This window comes from Lutra lutra, chromosome 13 (assembly GCF_902655055.1).
Source record: "Lutra lutra chromosome 13, mLutLut1.2, whole genome shotgun sequence".
Lineage (NCBI taxonomy): Eukaryota > Metazoa > Chordata > Mammalia > Carnivora > Mustelidae > Lutra > Lutra lutra.
In genome coordinates, this window is record NC_062290.1 from 91322949 (window position 1) to 91349663 (window position 26715).

At 46.7% G+C, this 26715-nt stretch overlaps 1 protein-coding gene across 3 annotated transcripts in view; it reads right to left on the bottom strand.

The window, feature by feature from the left end:
* Positions 1-26715, bottom strand: part of MED27 (mediator complex subunit 27) — a 194228-nt gene that overhangs the window by 90346 nt on the left and 77167 nt on the right. Inside the window, exon 4 of one of the 3 annotated variants that reach the window (XM_047701273.1) lies at positions 11158-11599. The exons of the other annotated variants lie outside the window; for them this stretch is intronic. Coding sequence (XP_047557229.1) covers positions 11554-11599 — 46 coding nt within the window. The 3' untranslated portion in view covers positions 11158-11553. Of the gene's footprint in view, positions 1-11157; positions 11600-26715 lie in introns of those variants that run through there. 3 annotated transcript variants of the gene reach the window in all.

Consider the following 26715-nt stretch of genomic DNA (forward strand, 5'->3'; position numbering starts at 1 on the left):
GGCACACTCCACACCCAGTACAGAGCCCAACATGGGACTCCATCCCATGACTCCAAGATCATGACCTGAGACAAAATCAAGAGTTGGGTGCTTAGCCAACTGAGCCACCCAGGTGTCCCTCCTCTTGCATTTTTTTTTCCAGCTTATATGCCCTCAATATATTAGAAAAAGATTTTTCTTTTACTTGTTTTTCAGGGTAATATAAATCATGGTTAAAAGGGTTAGTTTTGGGGGAAAAGCTTTGGGAATAAAGAACGAATTAAAAGAAAAAGAAGAGCAAAGACACCCAGAAAGCACAGAAGAGAAACAGAGGAGAAGGGAGACAAGCGAGGGGTATGACACTCGGAGACATTGTGTGGAGTCTGTTCGGATCCTGAGAAAAAGATACACGAGTGTGAAATAGCATTTTCGAGACAACTGGGGAGCCGTGAATACAGACTGAGTAGATGATAAAGGGAATTTTTGTTAATTTTGTTACGTGTGGTAATGTCATTTTGACTATAAAAGTGAATGCCCTTATGTGGCAGAAACAAGTATTCGGGAATAAATGGTGTAAGAGATTAGCTTTATAGTAATATAGTAGTGGGGCACCTGGCTGGCTCAGTCAGTAGAGTGTGCAACTCTTGATCTTGGGGCGATGAATTCAAGCCCTACATAGGGTGGAGAGATTACTTAAAAATGAAATAAAAATAAAATAAAATAAAAATAAAATATTACAGGGGGTGCCTGGGTGGTTCAGTCAGTTAAGCGTCTGCCTTTGGGTCAGGTCATGTTCCCAGGGTCCTGAGATCGAGCCCCGCGTGAGGCTTCCTGCTTGGTGGGGCACTGCTTCTCCATCTGCCTCTATCGACTCCTCCCTGCTCCGCTCTCTCTGTCTGAAATAAATAAAATCTTAAAAAAACAATTACAGCAGCAACAACAATTTAAAAGTGAAAAAAGGAAAAGAAAAAAGGATACAGAAAACATGTCCAAATGACAATGATTTAGGATGCAGGAGACTGTCCCATGGGAGTTCATTCTACTATTCTCTTCTTTGATGCATGTTTGAAACTTGAATGAGGGGGGTGGGAATCAGGGGAAAGCATGGCAGGCAGAAGGAAAGACATTGCTGAGGCATGTGGCGGGAACAAGCATGGAGATTTCCAGAACAGGGGAGAGTCTGTGGCTAGAACAGGGCAGGACGGGGGAAGTGGATGGGGAGAAGGCTGTAGAACCAGGGAGGGGCCAGATTACACAGGCCTTTGTGGACCACTAGGAGGAGTGTGGAATATTTTCTGAGTGTGCTGGAAAGCCGTTGGAGAGTTTAATCAGAGAAACAATGACTGTGACTTCGTGAAAAGGCTGTTCTGGCTGCTGTGTGTCGGAGCAAGAATGGAAGGAGGGAGACAGGTGCGAGGGGTACGCCAGCCACATGAGTGATGACCGAGAGAAGGGGAGGGTTGGAGATATTGCTCCTGGGCTAGACTGGCAGGGAGGGAGGCCAGGAGAAGAAAAGAGACATTGACTCTTGGATGCTGGTCTTGCCTTAATTATCTATGGGATCGTACCTTTTCCCCCAGAAACAAGAAGAAAACTCTGCGCCCTCTATGGTCATCTCTAAAAGGTGTTCTATGCAAAGGAGCCTGTATCTCTAAAAAGAAAATTCAAAAGCACTGTCAGATTTAAATCACCCTGGGAAGTCTGATTTACATGTATCCCAGCTGAGGCCACTCCCGACCCACAGATAATAAGGCCATAAACTCGCAGACTTTGCAGGCAACTCAGAAAAGATTTTCCTGCAAGGCCAACTGAACTCCCTCACCTTCAAAAACCTGTCCATGTTGGTAACTACTGTCTCCCTCCCAACCCTCTTAGTTCTAGTACAGACGTCTTCTAATTGGATTTGTTCCATCATGAACCTAAAGGTTTCAAATATGAGAGGTCTGAACCAATGAATATTTATTTCAGATCCTTTTGGAGGAATGAATACTAAAATGATCTGTCCCTTCTCCCTACACGGGAAGTGAGGTCAAATTTCATATTCTGATTTCCAGCTGGAGCAAGTCCTCTACACAAAGCAGTGTGTTTAGATTTACTGGAGAATGACAGCTGTAGCTGTCACGTTGCTGTTATTCCCGTATCAAATGCCGATTTTCAGAGACGTTGTGCAGTAAACAAAGAGTGTCAAGGAGATACCCATGTGGTTGAGGGACAAAGTGCACAAACACCTCCAAGGCAGCACAGAACAAATGTCCCCTCCAGGAACAGATTTCTTAAAAGCCAGATCCTCCTCCTCAGGACACTGAAGTCCAAAGTGATGTACCCACAGAACCTCTGCGGTGGGTGGTCCACAGCCCGTGACACCAGGCCTCTCAGACAAGGAGGCTTATTAGTAAATATCCGCTGAACGAATGAATGAACGTTATCTTTGACTCTAACCATCCTTCTCCCCTGAACACTCAAGTCCCTGGGCTGAATGAAGACAGCCTTAAGTAGGGGTAACGCTCCTGGGGGAACATGGTCCAGAAGACAGCGGCTGACATCCACAAAGACAGCTATTATAGCACAAAGATACTCTCTGGACCCCCAGCTGCCTACAGTCTGCTCCATCAGTCCTGCCCAGAAAACCAGGAACAAATTATTCACCAACCTACAGGGAGAGGAGCAGGAAATAACTAAGTCATCGAAAGCTTTTTAAGAGGAAGGTGGAGGAAATGGGTCACCTCTCTGCCCCTGAAGAAAAGAGGTCCTGTGGGCATGCAGGTGAGGGCTTGAGAGGGGAAGCCAGGCAAAGGGCTTCCTTATCAAGCAGCAGGTGGGCTACAGTGTTGACATTTTCCTAGACCTCTAACAAAAGAAGAGTAAGGAGCACCTGGGTGGCTCAGTGGGTTAAAGCCTCTGCCTTCGATTCAGGTTATGATCCCAGGGTCCTGGGATCAAGCCCCGAGTCGAGCTCTCTGCTCGGTGGGGAGCCTGCTTCCCCCCACTCTCTGTCTGCCTGTCTGCTGGCTTGTGATCTCTCTCTGACAAATAAATAAATAAAATCTTAAAAAAAGAAGAAGAAGAAGAAGAAGAAAAAGAAGAGTAAGCAGCTACGCTATTCCAAATAAAAAAGGGGGAACACTGGGGCCCCCGAGTAGCTCAGTTGGTTAAGCGTCCAAGTGTTGGTTTCGGCTCAGTTCATGATCGCACAGTCGGGAACCAAGCCCTGCACAGCGTTCCACGCTCAGCTCTGAGTCTGCTTCAGATTCTCTCTCCTTCCGCCTCTGCTCCTCCCCCTGCTCATTCACATGTGCCCTTGTGTGCTCTTTCTCCCTCTAAAATAAATAATAAAATCTTTTTTAAAAAAGGAAGGAACATTGAGAACACCTACTTCCTTTGTTTAAAGCATTTAAAAACAATTAAAATTAAGCCAAAAAATGTATGCAGGGAGAAAGATAAGAAACGTTCAAACACTGTTAATCTAGCAACCCCCTTTAAAGGAATTTTAAGGGTATCCTGTCATAATATAATCAATCACTAAACATTTAGAAATAAACTTCATGGCTTAAAAAAGTTGATAATTTTTCCAAAATGGATTATGTACTTTGCCACTGAAATGTAAAGAAAGTAATTACCATAGCAGAATTCATAAACAATTTAATATAGCAATAAAATTTCAAACACCCATGCTCAGAGCAAGAAGATAGCTGACATTAATCACAAACCATCTTCTTGTCGCCAATTTCTATCTGGAAAAAATCTAAATTCCCATCTGCATACTTGCTTCAATAGTTACCTAGCCTTCCCTCTTTCCTCCTTGGGAATCAAACCCTGACTACAACAGGTATCACCCTTGGAAGGTGATGGATCCCCATCTGGAGGGTAAACCCGAAGTAGTCTGACTCTAACCACAACCAGGGTAACTCTGGGCCCCTTGTCAATGACGAGGATGCCAATGGGCATGTGGGAAAGTCAGCTGCAGGGCTCCTGGGGAAGGTTTCCTTTGTCTTAATGGGGGCTCCAGAAGAGGCAGAACCACCTAAGTCCTTGACCCCATCATGACTGGATGGGCTGCAGCCATCTCGTGACCGCTGAGGAAGGAGCTAGCCTGGCAAGGCCAACACGGTGCGGATGGCAGTTGGAAAGATGATATCCATGAGCTACTGAATTACTGTATTTCCCTGGATTCTAAGATACATTTTCCTCCACATTTAATCATCTCTGAAGTCAAATCAGATGTGCTTTGTAATCAACAGTCCGGCATAGTTGAACTGACAGATTTTCCTTTCTTAGTGGAATGAAAAACGAGGGCGCATTGTATAGCTGGAGACACCTTAGATTTGACTAAACACAGCGCGACGTAAGTGCACCACCAGAGTCACCAGAGTGACCCCGCCTTGGAACTCACCACAGAACAAACTTTTACGATAAACAAGTTGTCCTACTGTTTAAATGACACTGGGTTTTCTGACACCTGTGAAGGAAGGTTCCAGGCTTAACTGACATCCCGATTCAGAATGACCTGCCACTCCATGTCACACTGAGCCCACATCCTCATTCCCACCCTTTACCGCCTGCACTACTACTAGGATGAGGTTTTAATGACCCTGGACACTCAGGACGTGTGATTATACCTAACTACACAGATTTTTACAGTGTGAATGAAGGGCCCTTGGAGATTGCCGAGCTTAATTCTCTCAATAAAGGAGAAAACTCAGGCCCACAGAGAAGGGAGCAGCCAGTAAGTGACAGAGCTCACATGGAATCTAGGAGTTCTGATTGTGTGCTCTGGGCTATCCAGCACCTCCCTTCCCTGGGGCTCCCGTGCCTGTCTGCCCAGAAGTGTAGCACAGGAGAGAACAACGGGTAACAGAGGGTTAGGCTCAGCCAACAGCTTACTGTCTCCTCCGGTTTGGGCTCCCAGACCTTCTTTCCACCCTGGGGTCTCTCCCACTACCCCCACTGTGTCCCAGTGGGCACCCTCCACTTACGCCTTCACTAGCAGCTACCTTTGTGACCACTTCCTCAGTGCTGGTTTTCTAGATCTCTCCTCCATTTCTCATCAGTTCAGAAGGGCATCCACATTTTTTAAGACCAGCAAAGCCCATAAGTACCAGGGAGAACTGTGTGATGCAGGTGTGAAAAGCTTGGGTGGGAGTGGGTGGTCGACAGAGCCCAAGTGACACTGTCTGTGTGATCAGTTCCAAGTTTAACTCTCCTATACTTTCACGCTGACCTTTAAGCCAATGTAAAACACCAGAAAAAGAAACTTAATTACTTTGCAGTCACTTGTAAAACTTGTTTTGGTTACTGTTATTTATTTTTTTATCTTGAAATATGTGATTTGGAGAAGGTCTGTTGAATACTTAAGTAAGTTTTTATAATATCCTGGAGCCAATATTTTTTAAAAGGAATCTATCTCCAATTTTATCACCAAATAAATGGCAGCTTTGCATTACATCTCTAATATGAGAAGTTCACCTAATTCTTAATATTGTAAATAGCTATCCCTCTGTGTTCCGAAGAACATGTAGGGGCTGTGGTTGGTGACCACGCAGACCATGGTACTCTTCCTTTACTCCTGCTGGTCAACCCTACTGCTGTTAACATCTCCAACAGACAATGGGCAGAAACACAGAGAATGGTTTTGCTCCATGCTGGAACACTCAGGAATGAATTGACAGAAAAGAAAGTGGTCTAAAACCAATGCTACAGAGAAGCACAGTTTGATAAAAGTGCCAAATTCTGGTCTAGCTTCTGCTTCTAAAAAAACAAGCTTCATAAAGTTTAAGCAAATACCATCTCTCTGGGTATCGGTTGTCCAGTTTAAAAAAAAAAATACTGTGGTCTAGAGCCATTCATTCTTTTTTTTTTTACATGATTCTAATCAATTTATTTATAAAAAATATAAGACAGCTAGAGCCATTCATTCATTTAACCAACATTTACCACATCCTAGACTGTCGTCAGAGCCGAAGAACAAAGATGAACAGGATCCAGTCCCTGCCCTCAGAGAGTCCACAGCCTCCAGAGGCAAAAAGAAACATGAGCACCTCATTCCAGCGAGACGAAGAACAACAAACAGAAAGAGATGTCGGGGCATGAGGAGGATACGGACGTCAGTGGGATCAACTGTAAGGAATAGGAATCCAATAAAACCAAATGCAGGAAAAAGGGGAAGGAAGTCCACTGGCAGGACACCCAAATGTCTCTCACAGACCCGAATAACAGAAACGCTACCAGCTCCAAGAGACACAGCTTAGGAACTGAGGGTGTTGGAGTCCAGCATCTGTCTGTCTGTCTCTCTCTCTCAGGGCTAGCTTTATCTGATTCTCTGGGGACTTGGTGGCCATTCCACTCAGCAGGGTCTGTGAGGGAAGGCTGTGGGGTGTGGGGTAGGCAGGTCCTCCAAGAAGGCAGAGGTGGCAAGGGCAGAGGTAACAACTGGTATAGACGATGACCGTCCACTCCAGGAGAGAGAGGTTCTGTGAAGACCAAAGTGGTACTATAGAGGGGAGTTAAAAGAGCTGTTAGAACCCTAGTGGTCCAACTTCTCATGGTTAGAAGCAAAGTATATTGAGGTGAATTGAAGTCAGGTGGGCCCGAGGTCACTTGGCCAAACTGAGAAAGCCCAGGAAGGGCCCAGCCTCTTGTCTCTCCCTCTGTCCCGGAATCTAACCACACTCGAGCTCTAAAATGCTTTCATGCTAGAGATTCAATTATCCTCTCCATTATCCTGATCAGCTGATGATAAGTTATGCTCTTAAATCAAAGGCCAAGAAAAAAAGAGGAAAATGAGAACAGATACTGGGCAGTGGGTGCATTAGGTTATTTTGTTACTGAGATGAGTGATGGGGTTATTCCCAGGTCCCTGAGGACCAGTCCTGCAACCAAACCGGAATGGATGCCGTCACTGATCCAACCGTCCAATACTGTGAGGCCTTGCCGATGACTTAAAACCAATCCTGTTGGCAGGGGGTGGGGGGGTCAGGGGGATGGGAGTGGGTGGGAGGCGCGCTGGGGGGCTCAGTCAGTTAAGCATCTACCTTAGGCTCAGGTCATGATCTCAGTCCTGGAATCAAACCCCGAGTTGGCGCTCTGCTCAGTCAGGAATCTGCTTCTCCCTCTCCCTCTGTCTGCCCCCACCCCACTTGCAAGCTCACTCCTTCTGTCTCAAATAAATAAAATCTTAAAAAACAAAAACAAAAACAAAACCTCAAAAAAACCTAATCCTACTGGGAAAAACAAGGCAATCTAGGAAAGTGAGCAAAGAAATATCTTCAAAGTCCCTTTTCTTCTTTGACACACTAAACTTCTGACCAATTTGTTTCCTTGCTTGCTTTTAAAAAAACTGTAAATGTAAACTATTTACAGTGATTATGGAAATAACTACCAAAAGACATGCAACCAAATAACAAATGAGCACAGCAGTAAACTCAGCCGGTTCTGCATCTAAGCTACGATGTTATTATCTAATCAGGGAAGACTGAAAAACGGATCATTATGCTTTAAGAACACTGTAATTATAAGAGGCCTTCCCCAAATCTGCTCTCCCAAGCCCTGATCACAACACAGTTACTTCAAGATTCGACTTGCAGGAGCCCCATCTAAACAGGAAAAGCACTAATTGGGACTCTAGTAGCAGCTGCACTACTTTGATGTCAGTTATAAGGCTGAATCTGAGCAGAATTCTTGATGGCCTTGCCAAGCCCGTGAGTCAGGAAGGTAACCCTTAGGCCACTCGTTATTCCAGTCATGGTTTCTGGGACTTCAGGCAAAGTTGCTTCTGCAGGAACCTTCTGCATGTGACACATCCTCTGACGGGGGTCTCTGCTCTGTGCCACAGAGCCGTGAAGTGGCAACAGACTATGCCAAATTAGGAAGCGGCAAATCTAGAAGAACCCAGGGCAATTAGTACTGCTAAACTGTCGAACATTAGAAAACTGGGTTTCTAGGGGCCATTTTGTCACTATGGCTGTAGCCTTAGGCAATCTTTCTGGGCCTCATTTTCCTCATCTGTAAAAGTTAAGTTGGTCTAGATGATTGCTAAGGAGTATTCCAACTCCCTGAAAACCAAGGTTAGGGCAACCTGATTTATCCAACCCAGTCTGCGACAGGCTCTCTAAGTGGTCCGGACCCATGTGCTCTGCCGGCTGGCCCCTGAGGAAGGCTTCTTCCCTCCCTTTGAAATCGGTGTACTGATCTTTGTTGGGAAGGTTCTGGAACCCAGATCCAAACAGCTCTCTAACAACCTGGGGATGCTCTGGGTCCATGGAAAAGACCATCTAAGCCATCTCAAAATTGAATGCTCCTAACAAAAAGAAAATTTTTAACTTTAGTTTTGAAATAATTAGAAAATAAGTGGATTAGTTATTACTGAAGAATGCTGGAGAACCAACTCTGTTTTGAAAATTGGTAAATAATGGTACAAAATCAAGCATTTACTCTCCTGTCCTGTTGGGTAATCGAATAGTTGATAATGGGAAGTTTCTCTTTATAGAAGCAATAGAGGAACAAAGAACGAGAGCATTAATCCATCACCACTCTGCACCCTAATGAACCTAGACACTGCGCACAAACGACCGCTAACATCATCAGGGAGAGGGGCGCGGAGCCATTCTTCACCTCCTGAAAGAAGACATCACTGTCGATGAGACAGCCTTGCCAAAACCACCAGGCAAAGCAAACCGGACTCTGACCTACCTTCTTGATCCAGCTGGCAATTATGGTACCCGACGAGGACTCCATCCACGCAATCGGCAAAAACCCAGCCTAGGGGGCTCTAAAGGACAAACGACCTGGTCAGAGCAGGAACAAAAGTGTGTGTGTGTGTGTGTGTGTGTGTGTGTGTGTGTGAGAGAGAGAGAGAGAGAGAGAGAGACAGACAGACACAAAGAGAGACAGAGAGAGAAAAAAAAAGAGAGAGAGAAATGTTGTGGGGGAGAACTATAGAATAAAAGACACAAAAGGCCCAGCAACCAAGATGTGGGCTTTATTAGGATTCCAAGTCAAACAAATTGTTTTTAAAAATAATAAAAAACAGGGGTGCCTGGGTGGCTCACTGGGTTAAGCCTCTGCCTTAGGCTCAGGTCATGATCTCGGGGTCCTGGGATCGAGCCCCACAGCGGGCTCTCTGCTCAGCAGGGAGTCTGCTCCCCACCCCCCGCATACTTGTGATCTCTGTCTGTCAAATAAATAAATAAAATCTTTAAAAAATAATAATAATAATAATAAACGGAGACCAGTGGGACTCTGAGGGCTGGCTGGACATCTGATGTTATAGAACTCTCGTTAGTTTTATTCGAAGTGGGGCACCAGTCTCAGGATTACGTATTTTCAGGTCCTTATACTTCATGGACATGGACACACTGAAAGACTTAGGATAAAGTGATAGGTCTGAGGTTTGCTTCAAAATAATGTAAGAGGCTGGTGGCTGCTGGGGTACACGACGCGTTCGTCACAACCGTCTGTTACTTCTGCAGATGTTTAAAGTTCTCCATTGCAAACTTTAAAAAAGTAAAGCATTTAAAAGAATTACAGGGGAAGAATGGACAGAGCACAGGGGATTTTAGGGCAGTGAAACTGTTCTGCATGATGACGGTGCATCCATGTCATGACACCTGTCAAAACGCAGGGCACATAGGCCACGAACAGGGAGCCCATGAAGTTCAGATTCTGGGTGGTGACGAGGGTCAGTGGAGAGTCTTCAAGTGTAACATGTGCCAGGCTGCTGGGGGACTGTGTACATGGGGAGGCAGGGGAGTATGGGGTAACTCCCTATACCTTTCCCTCTGTTCTGGTGTGAACCTGAAACCACTCTAAAGCTGATTAAGTTAAAATACTAACAGACTGTCCCAGGCACTCTACCACAACGCAGAACCTTGTGCCATAGTGCGCCGGAGTTCACACCGGCAGAGACAACCTGCTACTCGTCAAAACAACTACAGACCTGGACGAACCATCTCAAAGGGGATCTTTCATTCGGCCTTACCGTTACATATATAAAGAGCTTCCGGCAAAGAAAATGTCATCACTGTTTTTAATACGGCTAGGTCATCTACACTCCTTCTCCCACAGCCCTTGCCCTTTGTTTAACAACACGAAACCTTAAAAATTATGCCAAAAAAGAGCCCATCGTACGCAGAAATGAGTTCCGGTCCTAAGCTTCGTGTACGCTGGCTTATCTGGCTACAGCTATCTGGTGCACAAGTGGGAACAGGCAAGTGACACCCCGCAGAGATGACGGCTGTCACCTGCATCACGTGCCTTTCCCTGTTTCCCTCCGACCTAGGCCTTGGGCCTCAGGAGCTCCCCTGGGTATCGTCTGGCTCTCTGGAGAGGCCTCTGGCCTCTGCTCGTCTGCAGAGGCCAGAGGCTGCAGACACCACATCTAGGTCAAACATGAGACCTACCACCTTCTTTCTTGTCTCATCATCTTAAGAACAACATCAGGCCAACCAATGAACTATGACAGATAAGACCCAGAGTATCTTTGTAAGCTCTTCTTTTATGCAGATTCAGAAATTTAACCTATATGTGTTTATCTTTCTTTCTGTATTAGAAGCATATGATATATACGAGCAAATATTCGGTTTTTCCAACTAAGTCACCTCACTTACTAAGTATTCTATTGTATTACAATACTGCTACTGAATATTTTTTAAATCCCTGAATTTTGTGACTGAAAGAAGATCACTTAGGGAATCCTGGGGCTTAGTGCCATTTACTACGCCCCTGGCCCAGTGGCCGGCACTTAGCAGGTGCTTAATAAAGTATCTGCTGAATGAAGAAATGAATGGAGCTCTTGATTTAACCTCACTCCCCATTTCGGAGAAAAGTCGTGTGACATCCCCATGGAAGTACATCTGCTCAGTGGCAGAGCCACGCACCTGGAATATCCCCTCTCGGAAAAGGGTTTTCCCACCAGACAATGCTACCTCCCTATAGAATAGCACCTGGCACCAGGAAGAAAGATGGATGGATAGGTAGATACTTAATAGAATCCACCCCCCTCCCCACCCAGGATTCAATAGGGTCTCCTTTTTCCCTCAAGACCTTGAACTAGCTGGTCTGCCCAAACTGACATTTCCACTTTTCATTTAAAACATAATAAAAGTTTATGAATCTCCAATTCAGAATTCCAGCTCAAACTGTACCTGCTTCTTTAAATGTTTATTGGTTTGCAAACTGACAAAGTACAAATATATCACGAGCAAGAAAATTGCTGTTTCTTGCGGGGGAGGGATGGAGACATACATGCGTACAGACACATATATCTATGAGCTACAACGTGCAAATGACCTTTAGAAAGGGAAGTGGGTGGAGGGGAGGGGAGAGGAGAGTGAGGAGCCACCGTTCACAAAAGCAGCAGCTCTAGGCACTAACCCGCTTTAGAAAGGAACCAGCCACCCAGTTCATCAAGTATCAAGTGCCGGACCAGGCAAACATTTCCTCCCATTCACGGCACACCTGATTTTGACCCTGAACCACACTGACTACCACACTCAGCAGAAGGTTGCAACGATTACAAGATTCCAGCATTCAGGAGATCTGCAAATAGACCGGCAGGCACCAGCTCATGTCCACAGTCAGCTAATGCATGTCTCTGCACCTTGTCTTTCCATAAAACAAATGGGACCTTAGGGCAAAGAGGTAAGGGGTACAAAATAACACATCACTCTTCACTTATCAGGAAGGATCTGACAGGAGACAGTTAGGCTTCCCAATTAGTTCCTAAAAATCAGTGCACCATATTCAATCATGTTGTGAATTCTGCTCTTCTTGGACGTGATCTCTTTAAAATGGGTTTTGACTGTTTTGTGGAAAAGCTGTATAGAAACATTAGCCTGCCTAGTCCCATTTAAGAAAAAAAAAAGGCACCAGAAATATCGAGCTTTTTAACTACTTCACTGCTATAGCCTCTTTAGTTCAATGAATTTGGACCCTCTCAAAGTAGACAGCAGTCAGCAAAGACACAATTTAATTCCTTGTTAGTGAGAGAAACAGTTCAATGGAGCATATTAGGAACTAAAATCCTGGAGGAAGAGTTTCAGTCACCCCCAATTTTTGACAGAATTTTTACATTTTAAAAGCAAGGATTAAGCCACAGATTTTTCCACCAGAAATCAACGCAGCTTTCTTTATCAAGAGCTAAATCTGGAGGAGGGTATCATTTCTTGAAGCAGCAGGGCTCCTAACTGCAACAAAGAACACCAATGACATTGTTTCTAAATATATAAATATAATTTCAGAGATGCTGGCTAGGACTCACATTTTGCAACTATATGAGACTTAATTTCACACCTTGTATAAACATTTGCTCATTCACAGCGATTGTTGCAAGTTTTAAGGAAGCCACTATTTGTTTTGGATCAACTACAACAAATGACATGCTTCTGATTTTTGCACAGGGTGAAGGCTGAGGACATTCTCCCTCAAAACTGGCACATGACATACGTACAGCCCCATGGGGTCTGGGCTCCCGCGCTGAAATGTAACTAAAATGTCATCTCTGGTAATGAAGAAGTCAAACGCATAAGAAAAAGCACAGATGATCCAAAATTCCTTTTTCCCTCGGTTTGTTTATTTTAAACTCTGGCCATTTGTGAGTAACGGTCCTAACGGATGCAAGCTAGAGAGTTCTGCCTTCACCAGCTATTGCCAGGAGAGGGAATTACTGGGACTCCGGAATTTACAAGCACCTGCGTGGCTAACGCTGGTCCGCACCCGCCGGAGCAGGAAGGCAAGTTCTCACGCTGACAGCATCACAGAGCACCGCTGCCAAGCGAGGAAGGAGGGCCCTGGTCAGCTGTGAGGGCCCAGAATCATCTTCCTACCAGCCACAGGGAGCAAGAGGGCCTTAGGGAGAGGGGCACGTTGCCAGGTGAGGAATTACCGTGATTTCTAACAAAACAGTCCTCAGAGATCCAACCAAATTTGACCACCGACTGACTTGTTCTCTTCCCACGTTATTAGGAAGCAACAGGGAAGGGGAGAAACGGGATTCTCATCAGGAAAGAAGGCATCCGGGGAAAGGACCTTCCCACCCTCAGACCACCCCCGCCCCCAGCCCACACGTACGCGTGTGCATCGGTGGCCACGGAGCCCTTCATTAGGCACTTCACACGGCCTTCCGCGCAGCCACTCCACTGATGGACCCGGGGAGCCTCTCCCGCTGTTTACGCCCTTGTGTGGTGCCGCGCCTCGCCCCGAGTCTGCCATGATCTTGGGACTTGCTTTAGCTCATAAAAAGGGAACTCGCCCTGACAGAACGGCACACTTAGGGAAGATTTTAAGACGTGGACGCAACCCCGGAAGAGTAAGAGCCAAGCCGCCCAGCAAACTTTCTCATTTCCCAGCCCCTCTGCAAGCTCTCCCTGCACTACGGCGGCACCGCTACCTGCCCGTGAAGACTGTGCTCTTACTCCAGCTGCGGCTCTCGGCTCAAGGCCGGCCTGGAATACTTAACAAAATTGGCTTTGACTTTTGTGTGAGACAAATATATGGAAGTTTATTACTACATTAAACCTAGACTTGCCTTCCAGTCATTAACAATGAATATTTTTAGCATCTAAAAACGAGCATCTGAGACAGATAATGTAAACATTTAGCACCATCCTTTTGAGACTGTTAGGCTTTCATTTTGGATCACGCAGAGGTATGCAAGTGTTTTCATTAATAGTCTAATTATATCATATATTTTCATTCCACAAAATATTTTGCTTCTATATTTGAAATAATTGAATTCATTTGTGGTAATAAATGTTCTAAATGGACAATTTAATAATTGAAATGAGCACATACTGTACCCCTCAAAACAATTTATAAAACAAGAATGAATGTTTCTATTACGTAACTGCCCATGATCAGTGGCTTGGCTCAAGGTCACGTAGCAGTTTCAATTCCCCATGTGGCACCAATGGATCCAGCTGTATCTGATGAGGGCCAGTCTTTGACCTCTAGTGTCAGGAACAAGTCCAGGCATGCTCACTTGGTGTTCAAGGCCCCAGCCCGTCTTCACAACCCAAGGGCAATGCTCTCCCTTCTTCTGTGTTCCTCTGCCTGGAACACATATTCCCCAGCGACCTCCATGGCTAACCTTTGCCCTGTCACATTTCTCAAATGTCCCCATCTCAAACTAAGTCTCCTCTCACCATTCTTTTAAAAATGGGAACCCACCTCCCCTCGCCCTTCCTATCCTGCTCCACTCCCCGCCCGCAGCGCCCATCCCCTCTAACGTGCTCTTGGCTTCTCATCTGTTACGCTGGTCGTCCACAGCTCACGCGCCGCCAGAATGCAAGCGTCACAAGGGCAGGGGCTTTGTTTTGTTCACGGAAATATCCTGAGCACTGAGAACGGTGGCTGTTTGTTAAATTAAGAATGACTCGTCTGCCAGGCACTGTCCTGGCCACTGGGGCTACAGCAGTAAACAAGACAAACAGAGTCTCTCATTCTTGCAGACATTCTTGGCAAATAATCAAAACAACAACAACAACAAACCAAGGTCATGCACCAGTGAAGAGTGCAGAGCACTACACAGACCACAGAAAGGGGGTCTGACAGCACGAGACTAGGGAGCGACCTCAGGCCTCTCAGAGGAGGTGATACCTTCAGGTACAAAGTAGAATAAGAAGATATCCGCCCCTGCACCTGCCTGTCTCCCTGATCTGTCCAGGGCTCCTAGGAGGTCTCCACCTACTGCTCTCTTTCTCCAGGCACTTCCTTCCCTTCCCATGCTCAGCCATTTACACTACGCACCTTGAACTCAACTTCTCTCGTATTTACTGCAAACCCAGTTTCCTCTTGGTTGGAAACGCAGGATCTACCTTTGTCTAACATCTCCTGAATGAGGTACACGGTAGGATTTTGTTTTGGGGGACAATGTGAATCTTTTTATTTTAAAAGGTATTTATTCCATTGGTGTTCACTGAAAACACAAGACACGGTCTAAATCTGGTCATCCTACTTGAGGTTTTCAGCTATTATTACATTGTGTTTTTATCTCCTACAATACGACTGTCTTTCCTATTGCCTTGGGGGGCGGGGGGATTGTGCTGCATCTTTTTTTTTCTCTTCTTTAAGTCCTTCTAGGGGTTTTCTTTCTAATTTTATGTTATGTACCTAAACCTCTATTTCTCAATGTTTAGACATATTCTCTGCCCGCCCCAAATAAGAAAACTTGCCTACCCAAACCTAATTCTATTTGCTCTGTATTTTTATACTCCCATGATTTTTCACACTTACCTTCCGATACACTATTATTTCTGGCAATCGTGTGGCCTTCACTATACATTTAAAGTGACTGATGTCTCCGCCAATAGCTCGCCACAGTGCAAACGGGTAGACTCCCTGTGGCAGGACAGAGCTTGGTAAGTAACAGGCATATTCGCTGAATGAACGAATGGACGCCTTGACTCACTGGATTTTTGTTACAGTAGATTTTTAAAGAAAGGTTTAAACCACCCCCCACACCACCCTCTTATTAAGAACTGCTGTCTTTTGTATAATAAAACCTGGCTGAACAGCAAAGTCTTGGGTCAAACTTTTCACCCAAACTTCGCGGCCCCGCTCCAGCGTCTCCTGGCACTGAAAGCGTGCTATGGCAAAACCACGAGGGAATGATTCCTGGAACCTTCTGATACTTTCCCTGACCACCAGTTTCCAAAGAAGTTATGCTCCTTCCTTTCACCGGTGCATCTTTTGCTGGTTTTAACTTTTTTTTCCCTCCTATGAGGCGTATGAGTAGAGGCCTGGCACGGAGACCAAAATTTCCTTAAGTTTGGGGAACAGGGAATAAAGGCACGGATGTATGAATGAGCAGAAAGCGGTGGGAGTGAGCGAGAGTCAGTCAGAAGTGTGACGTGATGCGGTGTATCCGGAAACTAGCCCAGCGGAACAAGTTACTGAGAGGAGCAAAGGGGACAGGTGGGAAGGGGGCCAGGCGGGAGCCTGAGCTCTCTCCACAAGCTGTGTTCAACTCCGAGAAACTTCATGAAAATGTGTTCTGTCTTAAAGAAATCACTACCTTCCCCCAAATATCACACCTGACAATGCATGAGATCAAAATGTTTTCCTGATGATATTAAATCAGTCTTTCAGGTATTTCAAAGGCATTCTTATTTTCTTGCAAATTTAATCAATTTTCTATCTTCTCTTGCTTTCTGTTTACATTATCTCAACTGCCAGGAGGACAATATTTTGACACAATGGCAAGCAATTAAAATGCTACGGGCAGTCCTGAAGAAACACAAGTGAAATTGGTCCTCTCCCCACTGGAACAAGTTCCAGAACACCTCATGAATCTAGATTCTCCTGAGGCAGTGGGGAAGGCAGTCTACTGGGAATCAGGATACGGGGGACTGAGTCAGGCCTGCATCCTGGCTCTGAGTCAGGAGCTGTCCCCGCCTTGGCCTCAGAGTTCCCAGTTACACAAGGAGAGGACACGCCGAGCTCCTGTGTGGCAAAAAGCTACTGTGAAAGATCAGTCTGCGTCCATTAAGACATAGCCCGAAATGAGTGACTTCTGGGTTTACAATTTTTTTAAAAATACGAGCTAGGAAAGTTACTTTCAAAAATGTGCCAGTAACAAAGTAAAATGAAATTACGATACGTAAGTGGTCAAATTATAAGCCCTTTCTCTCTTTTTCAAAATTTTCTCTAGCACAGTGATAACTCACACTTTCTAATTTTAAAAAATGACAGAGTAAATATTGAGAAAATACTCGTTAGCCACTTAGACATGCCTGTTTACATAGGAATCGTTAATGCAGCAACTGTCACTGTCCACTAAAGAAGCCATCACTTAGCGAACGAGCCTAGTTCTAGCAGAGGCGCACAGAAGTGCCGGAGGTGGACTGGTGCTCGGAGTCTTCACACTCAGCACCTTATTTAAACTTTGTAACAACTACGAAGTGTAAATACTGCTGCCCCTATTTTGTGGGCGAAGAAACCAAGGTCTATGGCAATTATATAAACTGGCGAAAATTAGAAAAGAACACACATTTGTAACACTTTGAAAATACCTCATTATTCAGTCTTCACTAATTCAGACTGGGCTTTCCCTTAGCAACGCCACGAAGCAAGGAAGCCTCGCTCGTTCCGACAGTTCGCCTAGAACTGCCGTCTCAGACAACAGCGGGAGCCCAGGATCTGCCTTGACCCTTCATCCCCTAAAACTGTGTCTTAAGAGGTCTTGGCAGTGGGTCTGTGGCTGCCAATCACAGTCTGATATTACCCCTTTGTAGGTAAGGTACGTATTATTATGTTTTTTTAAAGACGGATAGAATGACTGGTTGATGGGAGAGAGGGCATGAGTGGGGCGAGGGGGAGAGGGAGAGGGAGAAGCAGACTCCCCGCCGAGCAGGGAGCCTGATGAGGGACTCAATCCCGGACTCCAGGATCATGACCTGAGCCGAAGACAGTCGCTTAACCAACTGAGCCACCCAGGCACCCTAGATACGGGTTATTTTTAAATGTGGTAAAATACACGTAACATAAAACTTACCACCTTAACCATGTCATGGTAAAAAACGACATAAAATTTACCACATTAACCATTTTCAAGTGTGCAGTTTGGTGGCATTAAGTATGTTCACACTGTCCTGCTACCAGCTATCTTATTTTTAATTTAACTTTTCACTATGAAAATGTTTGAACAAATCCAAAGGTAGAGTGAACTGTCTCATGAACTCATAAACGTCAGCTTGCTTTCCTTACCCATCCCCCAAATAAACATACTTTTTCAAAAATTAAAATAGAGTTAACACAAACTCACGGAGCACCTACATGGCTCAGTTTGTCGAGAACCTGACTTGATTTTGGCTGAGGTCATGATCTTGGGGTCCTGAGATTGAGCCACGAGTCAGGTTCCGCACCGAGTGTGGAGCCAGCGTGGGATTTCTCTCCCTTTCCCTCCCGCTCTGCTCCTCCCCACCCACCCACACACTCTCTCTCTAAGAAAAGGAACACCACAGATTCCCTATCAATTGACCCATAATCCACTTTAGCATGATACACTTGTCTCTTAGCACTTAGCACCGCCTCAGGAAGCAGCACCTTCACCTGCAAAGTGACTGACCCAGCAGCACCTGGCTCCCACTACTGGCGCTGACTCCCTACTACTCAGACTACCTGAGCCAGAGGCCTCCCACGCTCCTGCTTACAAGACCTGCACAGCAGACTCCCCTAATCCCACAGGACCAGCTCTGCCTCTGGTCTTCCTCGCTGTCCCGTCCCAGCCCACCCCACATTTCCTCCCCATACCCTCTCTGTTTAAGAAAGGCTCTGCTTCCTTCAAAGTCCGGATCCAATCTTGTTTGCAATGGGTCAGGGCCCTTAACAGTGCTCTCCCTTCCCACAGCTGAGCCCCTGGATACCTTGGAATAAATACCGGTGGCTCATCTCCAACAACTCTGGTTCTCCAAGGAGTCAACGCCTCTGGAAACTTTCTGCTCTGATGGCTATCCTCTGTTTTGTCCAGGGGCCTCCACCTGGATTCCCTCTTTTGGACCAACCCTGAGGTTCTTGACCTGGGGTCCTGAAACTGCCGACTATCATCTCCATGAGACCAGGATCTTGTCTGGCTAGGCAGGCATTCCAGATCTCTAATATATGGAATAGTTTCTAGTATACCGATTCCACAAACGTTTAGGACATCCGACACATTTTCCAAGGGCAAGGAGTGTCTGTGATTCCAAAAATGGCCCAAAACCATAGACTTAGTCCTTTTGGATCTACTCTTTGTTCATACAGCCCACCTGGCCACTGATCGCAGCGACGCTCTAAGAGGGTGTGGTCTCCTGGTTCACCCTGAACTCCATGCTCTGCAGTTCCGCCCCTGGGGCCCTCAGCCTGACCCAATCTAGGATTTCTGTTACAGAAGGAGATCTGACCAAATCTTACTTTCCAGAGGACCTCAGCTCACAACAGTCTCATGAAGGACTGAGTATACAAATCATCAGGAACTCATATTCTCTGACCTGCCTCTGAAGAGAATTTCAACCTCCAATGGGACTGCAAGCTCCCCACAGCTCAGGGCACATATCACCATGCGCCGATCAGACGTGGGGTGGGAAACCCATAAACATTTGTGGTCAGTTCATCGATCAATGTCATTGGCGTTACAGCGGCAGGGAACAATGAGAAATTTGGAGGTGTACTAAAGAGCAGAGGAAAGTCAGCGCTGTCTCTTAAATCATAACCCAGAGGCACTAAAAGAAGAGCCTGTTTTCCCTTCCAAGACAAATTCTGACAGTTTTCCATAACTGCTGCCTGTACCCAAATATCTTTAAGGCATCCACAGAAAACAGCAGACGCTTGCTACGTTCAAGCACAGCTGCACTTCAGAAATGGCAGGTGCCGTCAGAGACCTAAGTCTGCACCTGTTGAGACAGAAATACCCTCAGATACCCCCATTCAGAACTTCTTTTGGTCCTTTTTGGTTTTCAAGGTAGGCTCCACGCCAGCATGGAGCCCGACGCGGGGCTCAAACTCACAGAGATCGAGACCTGAGCTGAGACCAGAAGTTGGACACTTACCCAACTAAGCTGCCCAGGCGCTCCCGTTACGTCTGAAGGCAAAGCTGCTATCCCCACATTCTCCACCCCAGCCAGGAACAAGTTAAGAGCACCCCAATTTTATTAGGTGCTCTGGGAATCCAAAGCTGCCTGTTTTCTAACTCCCTATTAAAAGCAACAAAAACACTTTCAATATTTATCCCTGCCCACACCTCTCAGAGATCTGAATCAAACTCAGTAAGGGTAACAGGCAAATGTGGACCCTGTAACCCATCCGCCCTCTCACAGAAAGCCAGGGCACTCACAGCCTAACTTCTTGTTTTAGGGCACCACACTTAACGTACATAAATTAATAATTTTCAAAATTAAAATACAATAAAACACACAACACAAAATACATAAAATGGAATTTAATTTTCCTTGAAAGTTCAGGAAGGAACTCATAGATTTTTCAGTGTCTTGGATTCATTAATTATTACTAACCAAGACATTTACCAAAAATGCCTGTTAGTAGAGCTTTTAGAAGTTCATTTGGTGACCTCTGTTACGACATTTTATTATTCTTCATTGCCCAATTCCCGTGACATTATCTGGAAAGAAAACAATGTCCTCCCATGCGTACTGCATGTCTCTGTGTGAGCATACATGTACATGCATATGTACAAAGTGGAAAACAGACATGCCAATGCGAGACATAATTTTATCTGAGTCTAAAACTGAGGAAAAGAAAAGGAAGGCCTCATTAGTTTCCACCATCATTAACAGGACTCTTTCTGCCTCACAGGACATGGCCATGGTAGACAGTGAGTGGCATGCAAACAGGGACAAAAATTCGTAACGTTCTAATCTACCAATACTGCAATTCTTGGGTGCAACACACATATTCAAACGAAGGGTAATTCTGCAAGCCCGCCTCCACCACAGAGCCCCTCGCGGCCCCGCCCTGGAAGCCCGGTGGAACTCACTGCCCACAATACTCATTCCACGGAGTCCCACTACTATTACTGTAAGTAACAACGATCGTAATAAATGAGCCGCGGGCACTTACCACGTGGTCACCATAAGGTGGATACGGCCCTCCCGCCCCACTATTATCCCTCCTTCACCGATGAGAAAATGAGGGGTGAGGGAAGTTGAGTCCCACACCCTGAGGCACACAGAGACTGAATGGGAGACCCTGTGTTCACACCCAGTCAACTCGAGAACCTGCTTTTTCAGTCTACGTCCTTGTTTATTTTCATACACACTGTGCTCTAAATCCCCAGCTGGACGGTAGATTTCTAAGAACAGGGGCTCTCTGTATTTCTTACATAAGTTTGCTGATAATAAATAACAGTAGTTGGTATTTATTAAAAAAAAAAAAGAAGAAGAAGCAAAGCTTCTCCCTTGCAAACCCTTACTTACCATGTTGAAAGGGTACACCTAAGAAAGATTAATACTAAGGGGGAAGAGGTAAGACTGAAGACCAGTATTCTGGATCTTAGCCACACAGTAAGTCTCATAGAGGGGGAAGACACAGCGGACGTGGAGACCAGCACACGGCTCCCTTTCCAGAAGACCCGGCTGCCCAGCCGTGGGGCACAGTTGACACGCAAGCTCCAGCTGTCAGCTCATTCAGGGCGGGTATCAGCTGCAGAGAGCCCCTTCCCTGCATGGACACTAATTCCCACAGCCCTGAAGTGGCATCACATCCCCCCATTGTTGAACGTGGGGCACGTTGGGGGCCAGGTACTAGACAGAGAGTCCTGGCCAAGGTCTGGCTTACAGCACATCCCCCCACTGAGTCTGCAGACCCATCCGGCGACATGGAACTGAGATCGACACACCCGGAAGATGGTGTGATCACCACTTTAGGTCCTTACACCACTTTGGGGTAAGACCTCCTGGAGTGCGCAAGGCCCAGCAGAGGTCTGACACTCCCCTGGCCTGTCCCACTCCTAGCCTCGGCCAAGACAGCAAATCAGAAACAGTACTGGTGCCCAGGGCAATGGCAGGGGTTAAGCGCCACCGCGAAGGAGCCATGGGATGCAGGGGCACAGCCTCCATCATATCTGCTCAACTAGCCAGTCGGACCCCTGCAGAAACCAAAGGGATCCTGGAGGAAGACTGCAGACCACGGAGAGCTCAATCAGAGAGGCAGCCCTGATCCTGGCCACTGTGTCAAATCTGCCGTCCTCTCTAGAACAGAGTAATACAGCCTCTGGTCATACGCAGCCACTGACTTAGTGAATGCATTTTGTTTCTATTCCAATCAAAGAAGAGATCAGAAACAGTTCACATTCCATGGAACACAGGACGGCACAGGTTTACCAGTGCCGGCGGCAAGCACACTTCCGCCCTCCCCGGTGTCCGGACCTCCCTCAGATCGGCACAGTGATCCACGACATCCTTTGCATCATGTGGATCAGGTCGGAGGTGCGAGAGGAGCCCCAGTCATCAGAGACCTTGGGAAACACAGGCTCTGCCTTCCACATCCATCGAATGTTTGGAGATCCAGGGGCCAGCAACATGCCAGGACATCTCATTATCGAGAGACAGAGTTCTCACCCGCCCACACATCTGCCGTGTGTGCTGCGGCCCCGACCCCTCTTTGTCTGGAACGATGCTCAAGGCTGTGTTTGCAGTGGGCAGCCTTGAAGGATGAGGTAATATGTCCATAAAGAAAGAACAGGCTTGCTCCCAGGCTGCTGTAATGCAGTGGGTCCCCAGGCTCGGAGCTCCCTCCTGTGCTGTAACGCGCCGAGAGTGCAGGCATCCCTCTAAGGCCCCTTGTGTCAACCCACGGAAATGGGGTTCAAGGAGCCAATGCGACCCTGTTGACACTCTGACGACTCATTTTGCTGGGACTTCTGTCAGCATCCAAGTCACTGGGATAAGCTAACATTTTAGCTTAAAAGGAGGGTCAGGAGGGCAGTGGGGAATAAAGTGTCAGACCTTTCACAGCTTTTAATACCTATCCAAAGTAGAACACGGATCATTACATTTTGTACCTCTTATCACAAGGAAAGACGCCCAGTGTCTGGTGGGCCCCTCTGGGTACTGTCCTGAGGTTGAGCAGGCCCAGTAACAATCAGCTCTAAGCCGGAGGCAGCACGTATGGGGCCCAGCAGAAGTAGAACCAGAGGCTTGAGACCCCAGGGTGCCCACCAGGTTGGGCCCAGATTTCCTCCCACAGCCCATACCTATGGTTGTGTAGGGAACCCCATCTGGTCAGCTGAAGAAGGGAAAAGGCCCAGCTTGCTCTACAGATAGGCCTCCTGGGTGTGTGGTTACGAGGCAACAATGCATGGCAGCTACAGTCAGATTCACTTGGGGTGGTCAGGAAAGACAGTGGGTGGGGTGGGGGGCCTCCCAACGGGTAGTGCTTTGAGCAGTGCACTGAATGGAAAAACAAGGGACACAGATGAGACAGAGACTCACAGGCCGTGGTGAGTGGTCAGACTGTCAAGGGTCTACAGGAAAAGACTGGAAGGCTCTCACAGGTCAGGTCCACTCCCGGGATCTTCCGGGCAGACAAGGCTTTGTCAGGCCTGCATCACAGCTGACAGCCGCCCCCTGCCCGAGCCTGCTTTCTCCTCCTTCCTTTCACAGGGGTTGATCCCTACTAAATATACCGCACCCCCAATTCCATCTCAGCATCTGCTTCTGGAAACCCTTACCGAGGACAGGGGTGCATACGAGGCACAGCACTGCCCTGAAGATGCTGTGACTCCTGGAGCCCCAGTGCCCCCACTCCCCCCAGTGCCCCTACTTCCCAGCCGGGAGACTGCACAGGTGCTGAGCCTCACTGTCGTCAAGGAGAGGACCAGCACCCCTGAGAGCACAAAGGAAAATCTAAATGAGTGCCTTCCCCAGCGGCTCCTGTGATTAACCAGTCCTGCGGTGCTCCTTCCCTCACTGCAGACCCAGCTCTGGTCGGTGAGCTCTCATCTCGTTTCTTTGAACTCTGAGTCTATAAATCTGGGCTCATTTGTAGAACAGAAATATCTGTTCCTACTGGCTGATAAAGTATTGCTTTTCTGCCAAAAAGCGGTGCTAATAGGGCAGAGCTCCAGGGCCACAAGGAGCGCTGAAGCAGAAAGCTAGAATTCTTAGTACGCAAACGCCGAAACCAGCCCTTCCACCTGCAAAGAACCAGAAACAATGGGCCATGTGGCTTCTGCCAGGTTCGCAAGCAAGACCCAAGGAGAAATCAGCAGAGTGTCCCACTCGGGGCAATCTCAGAAGAGCAAAACAGGGATGGCGGTCTGTGGCTCCACTCGGAAACAGCAACCCCCCGCCACCAAGACACGACACCACTTTTTAATGCCCTGGTTGTTTCTCTCTCTCTTCCTTCTCTCTCTCTCTCACCCACCCAAGAGCGGGTGCAGTGGCCGAGGCTCGGCTGGGCCATTCCAGGAACAAGAGTCACGAGCTCCCGGTCCTGGCGCTGCTCTTAATGCCTCTATGTGACATCTCTGAGAAGAGTTCTTCGCTACCTGAAGAGAAGTTTCCTTCACGCTGAAATGAGGGCAGGGAAGTAGCTGCCTCCTGGCTCTTCCGGGTCTGGGTTTTCCCGACACTCTAGGCATGTCCCTCAACACTATCGGACGGGCCTCCGCGGGGAGGACAACGCCACATATGGTCTAAACGTCTGGTGAAGGAACTGTATTGAATTAACTGGTCTTAGGAGACCTTTAAATGATAAGTAGCCTTTGTTAAAAAATAAAGTGCCAAAAACTGGGGAGAGGGGAAGCGATTTGTAACAACCGAGCCTAGTTCCCCATCTGATGTGTAAGGTCAAGTTTGGTGCAGGGCACACCGTGGGGGTGGGGGGAGGGGACTGCGATCTAATGAACAACAAAAACTGGGATTTCTGGTGAAGAAAATGAAAAGGATTTTGGAGACTTTGTTTACTTATTTCAGTTATTCTATTTTACGTTGCCCAAGGTGCCCAAACCCACCAAAAAAAAAAAAAGAAAGAAAGAAAAAAGAAAAGAAAAAATCTCAATTTTGTTATATGTCAGATAGGAAGAGAACATCCTCCTAGGGCTACTGTGCTTGGGATTTACGTTGGCTTAATGATACAACAAAAATGAAGGGAAACTATTTACGGCTATGAGGAAGTCACAAGAATACTGTGTTTGGGGCACTGAGATATAAGTGCAGGAGTAGGTTAGTGGCGCTAGGGTTGGAGAGACGACCAGTTACTGAAATTGTAGCTAAGGACCCTTCAGTTTCTCCTCTGGGGGCATTAAGCGTCAGCAAGCCTAACTCCTTGTGTGGGGAGTTGGGGCAGCTACATAGACAGAAAGCCCCTGGAGCCAGGAACTTTCTGGAAGAACCCTGAGAGATATACAGGTGTTTCTATACAGGAACACCTCTGCCTGAGCCCCAGATGCAGCAGAGTAAGAGAGGTGAGGGGCATGAGAAGCTTCAGCTCAGGCATGCACAAGGGAGTTCATCTGTGGGCAGGGCACACAGGGGAATCCCGAAAGGCTGCCCTATCCTATTTTCATGTGTCCACCATGATTAGAGACTGGAGTCTTCTCTAAGTTCGATCTGAGACTCAAGCCTGGTAAAGTTTCTCATGGTTACTAAAGAGTTAAAAACAAGGTTTCTAGGGGCAAAGATGGGAGGGGTAAGGGAGAACAACCATGAGGAGGGGCCTGCCTTGAAAGGAGAGCCAGAGAAGGGGCCTTTCTCTCAGACCCACTTCCATAGCAATTTCCCAGTCTCCCAATCACATCATGGCACCCGTGGAAGACACTGATAGGATCCCATGCGGATAAGCAGCTGCCTGGGTCCCAGCAAGTCTTCTTGGGAGCGGCGGGGAGTGGTATCTCTTCAACTCTCTGAGAGGTGGGCTCCAGGAGAAGAGTTGGGCAGAAGGGTAAGCGTGCAGGGGTGGTCTTACTCAGCAGGTCCAACTTCTGTCTTCATGACTTCTTGCCTCTGCCCCTTTCTACTGTCTCTTTTTGGGGGGTACTGGGCTGCGAGCCTGTCATAGGCCATTCTAATGTGAGAAACCAGCAGTGTATTTAAGTCCATTTATGGGATATTTCAAATTTTCCAAGTCCAGTCCTCCAGGGAGCCTTTCCTGGTCCCCTAGGGTCAATTTCATGTCCCTCTTTTGGGTCCAAATGGCCTCTTTACTTGTCTCTCCTGGACACTCTTAAGTTCCTTAGAGGAAGGTTTATTCATCCCTGACCTTATCTAGTACCTAGCATTATGGAGATTAGATTTTATCTGCTGAATTTTAAAAGTTAATAAAAGGCAGAACAGGCTGTAAGTAAATACCAATTAAAGAACAGCAAGAGGCTGGACTCTGGTGGTTGGAAGACAGGTCCCCTACCAGAAAAATCAGGACAAACTAAATGAAAAAAACTTGTCCCCAACACCAACCAACCCTAGACTCACAGCTGTGACACAGGTATAAGAAGGAGGATAAACAGGGTAGAGAAGCACCATGGAACATTCCAGTAAACCCTGGAGGGTTTAGACACCGGGGCGCTCCAGTTTTTGACCACTGTTTCCTCTGAATTCCCTGCAGTGACCAGTAAAATGATGAGCGCACATGATGAGCACACACGATGAGCACACAGGAGCTACTGGATAGACACTCACCAACCAGTCAATGTGTAATAACTTACCTATGACAGGATCTACATTAAGATCTTTCCAAAGCCATCAAAGTACCTTTCTCAAAAGTACCTTCCTGTGCAGTAGGCCTCACCTTTTTTTCTGCACGTCACCGAAGAAGATATATAGATGGTAAATAAGCATGACAAAACACCTCAACATCATGAGTCATGTTAAATGCATGTTAAAACCACAATGTGCTACCACTACGTACCTCCTTAGAATGTCTAACATTGGAAGACTGACCATACCAAGTGTTGGTGAGGACGTGGAGCAACTAGAACCACAGTCACCTGGAAAAACAATCTGGCCATTTCTTAACGTGTTAAACATACACCTACCACATGGCCCAGATATGGTATTCCTAAGTGTTTACCTGAGAGAAATGAAAGCACATGTCCATACAGAGATTTGTACATGAATATTTATTTGCAATAGTAAAAAAATGAAAATCACCCAAATATCCAGCAACAGATGAATGGCTAAACAAAGTGTGGTCATATCCACTCAACGGAATGCAGTGCGGCAGTGAAAAGAAATGATCTGATACATGCAACAGTACAGATGAACCTCAAAATAATTACACTGAGTGGAAAATAATACACTGTTATGATTCCAT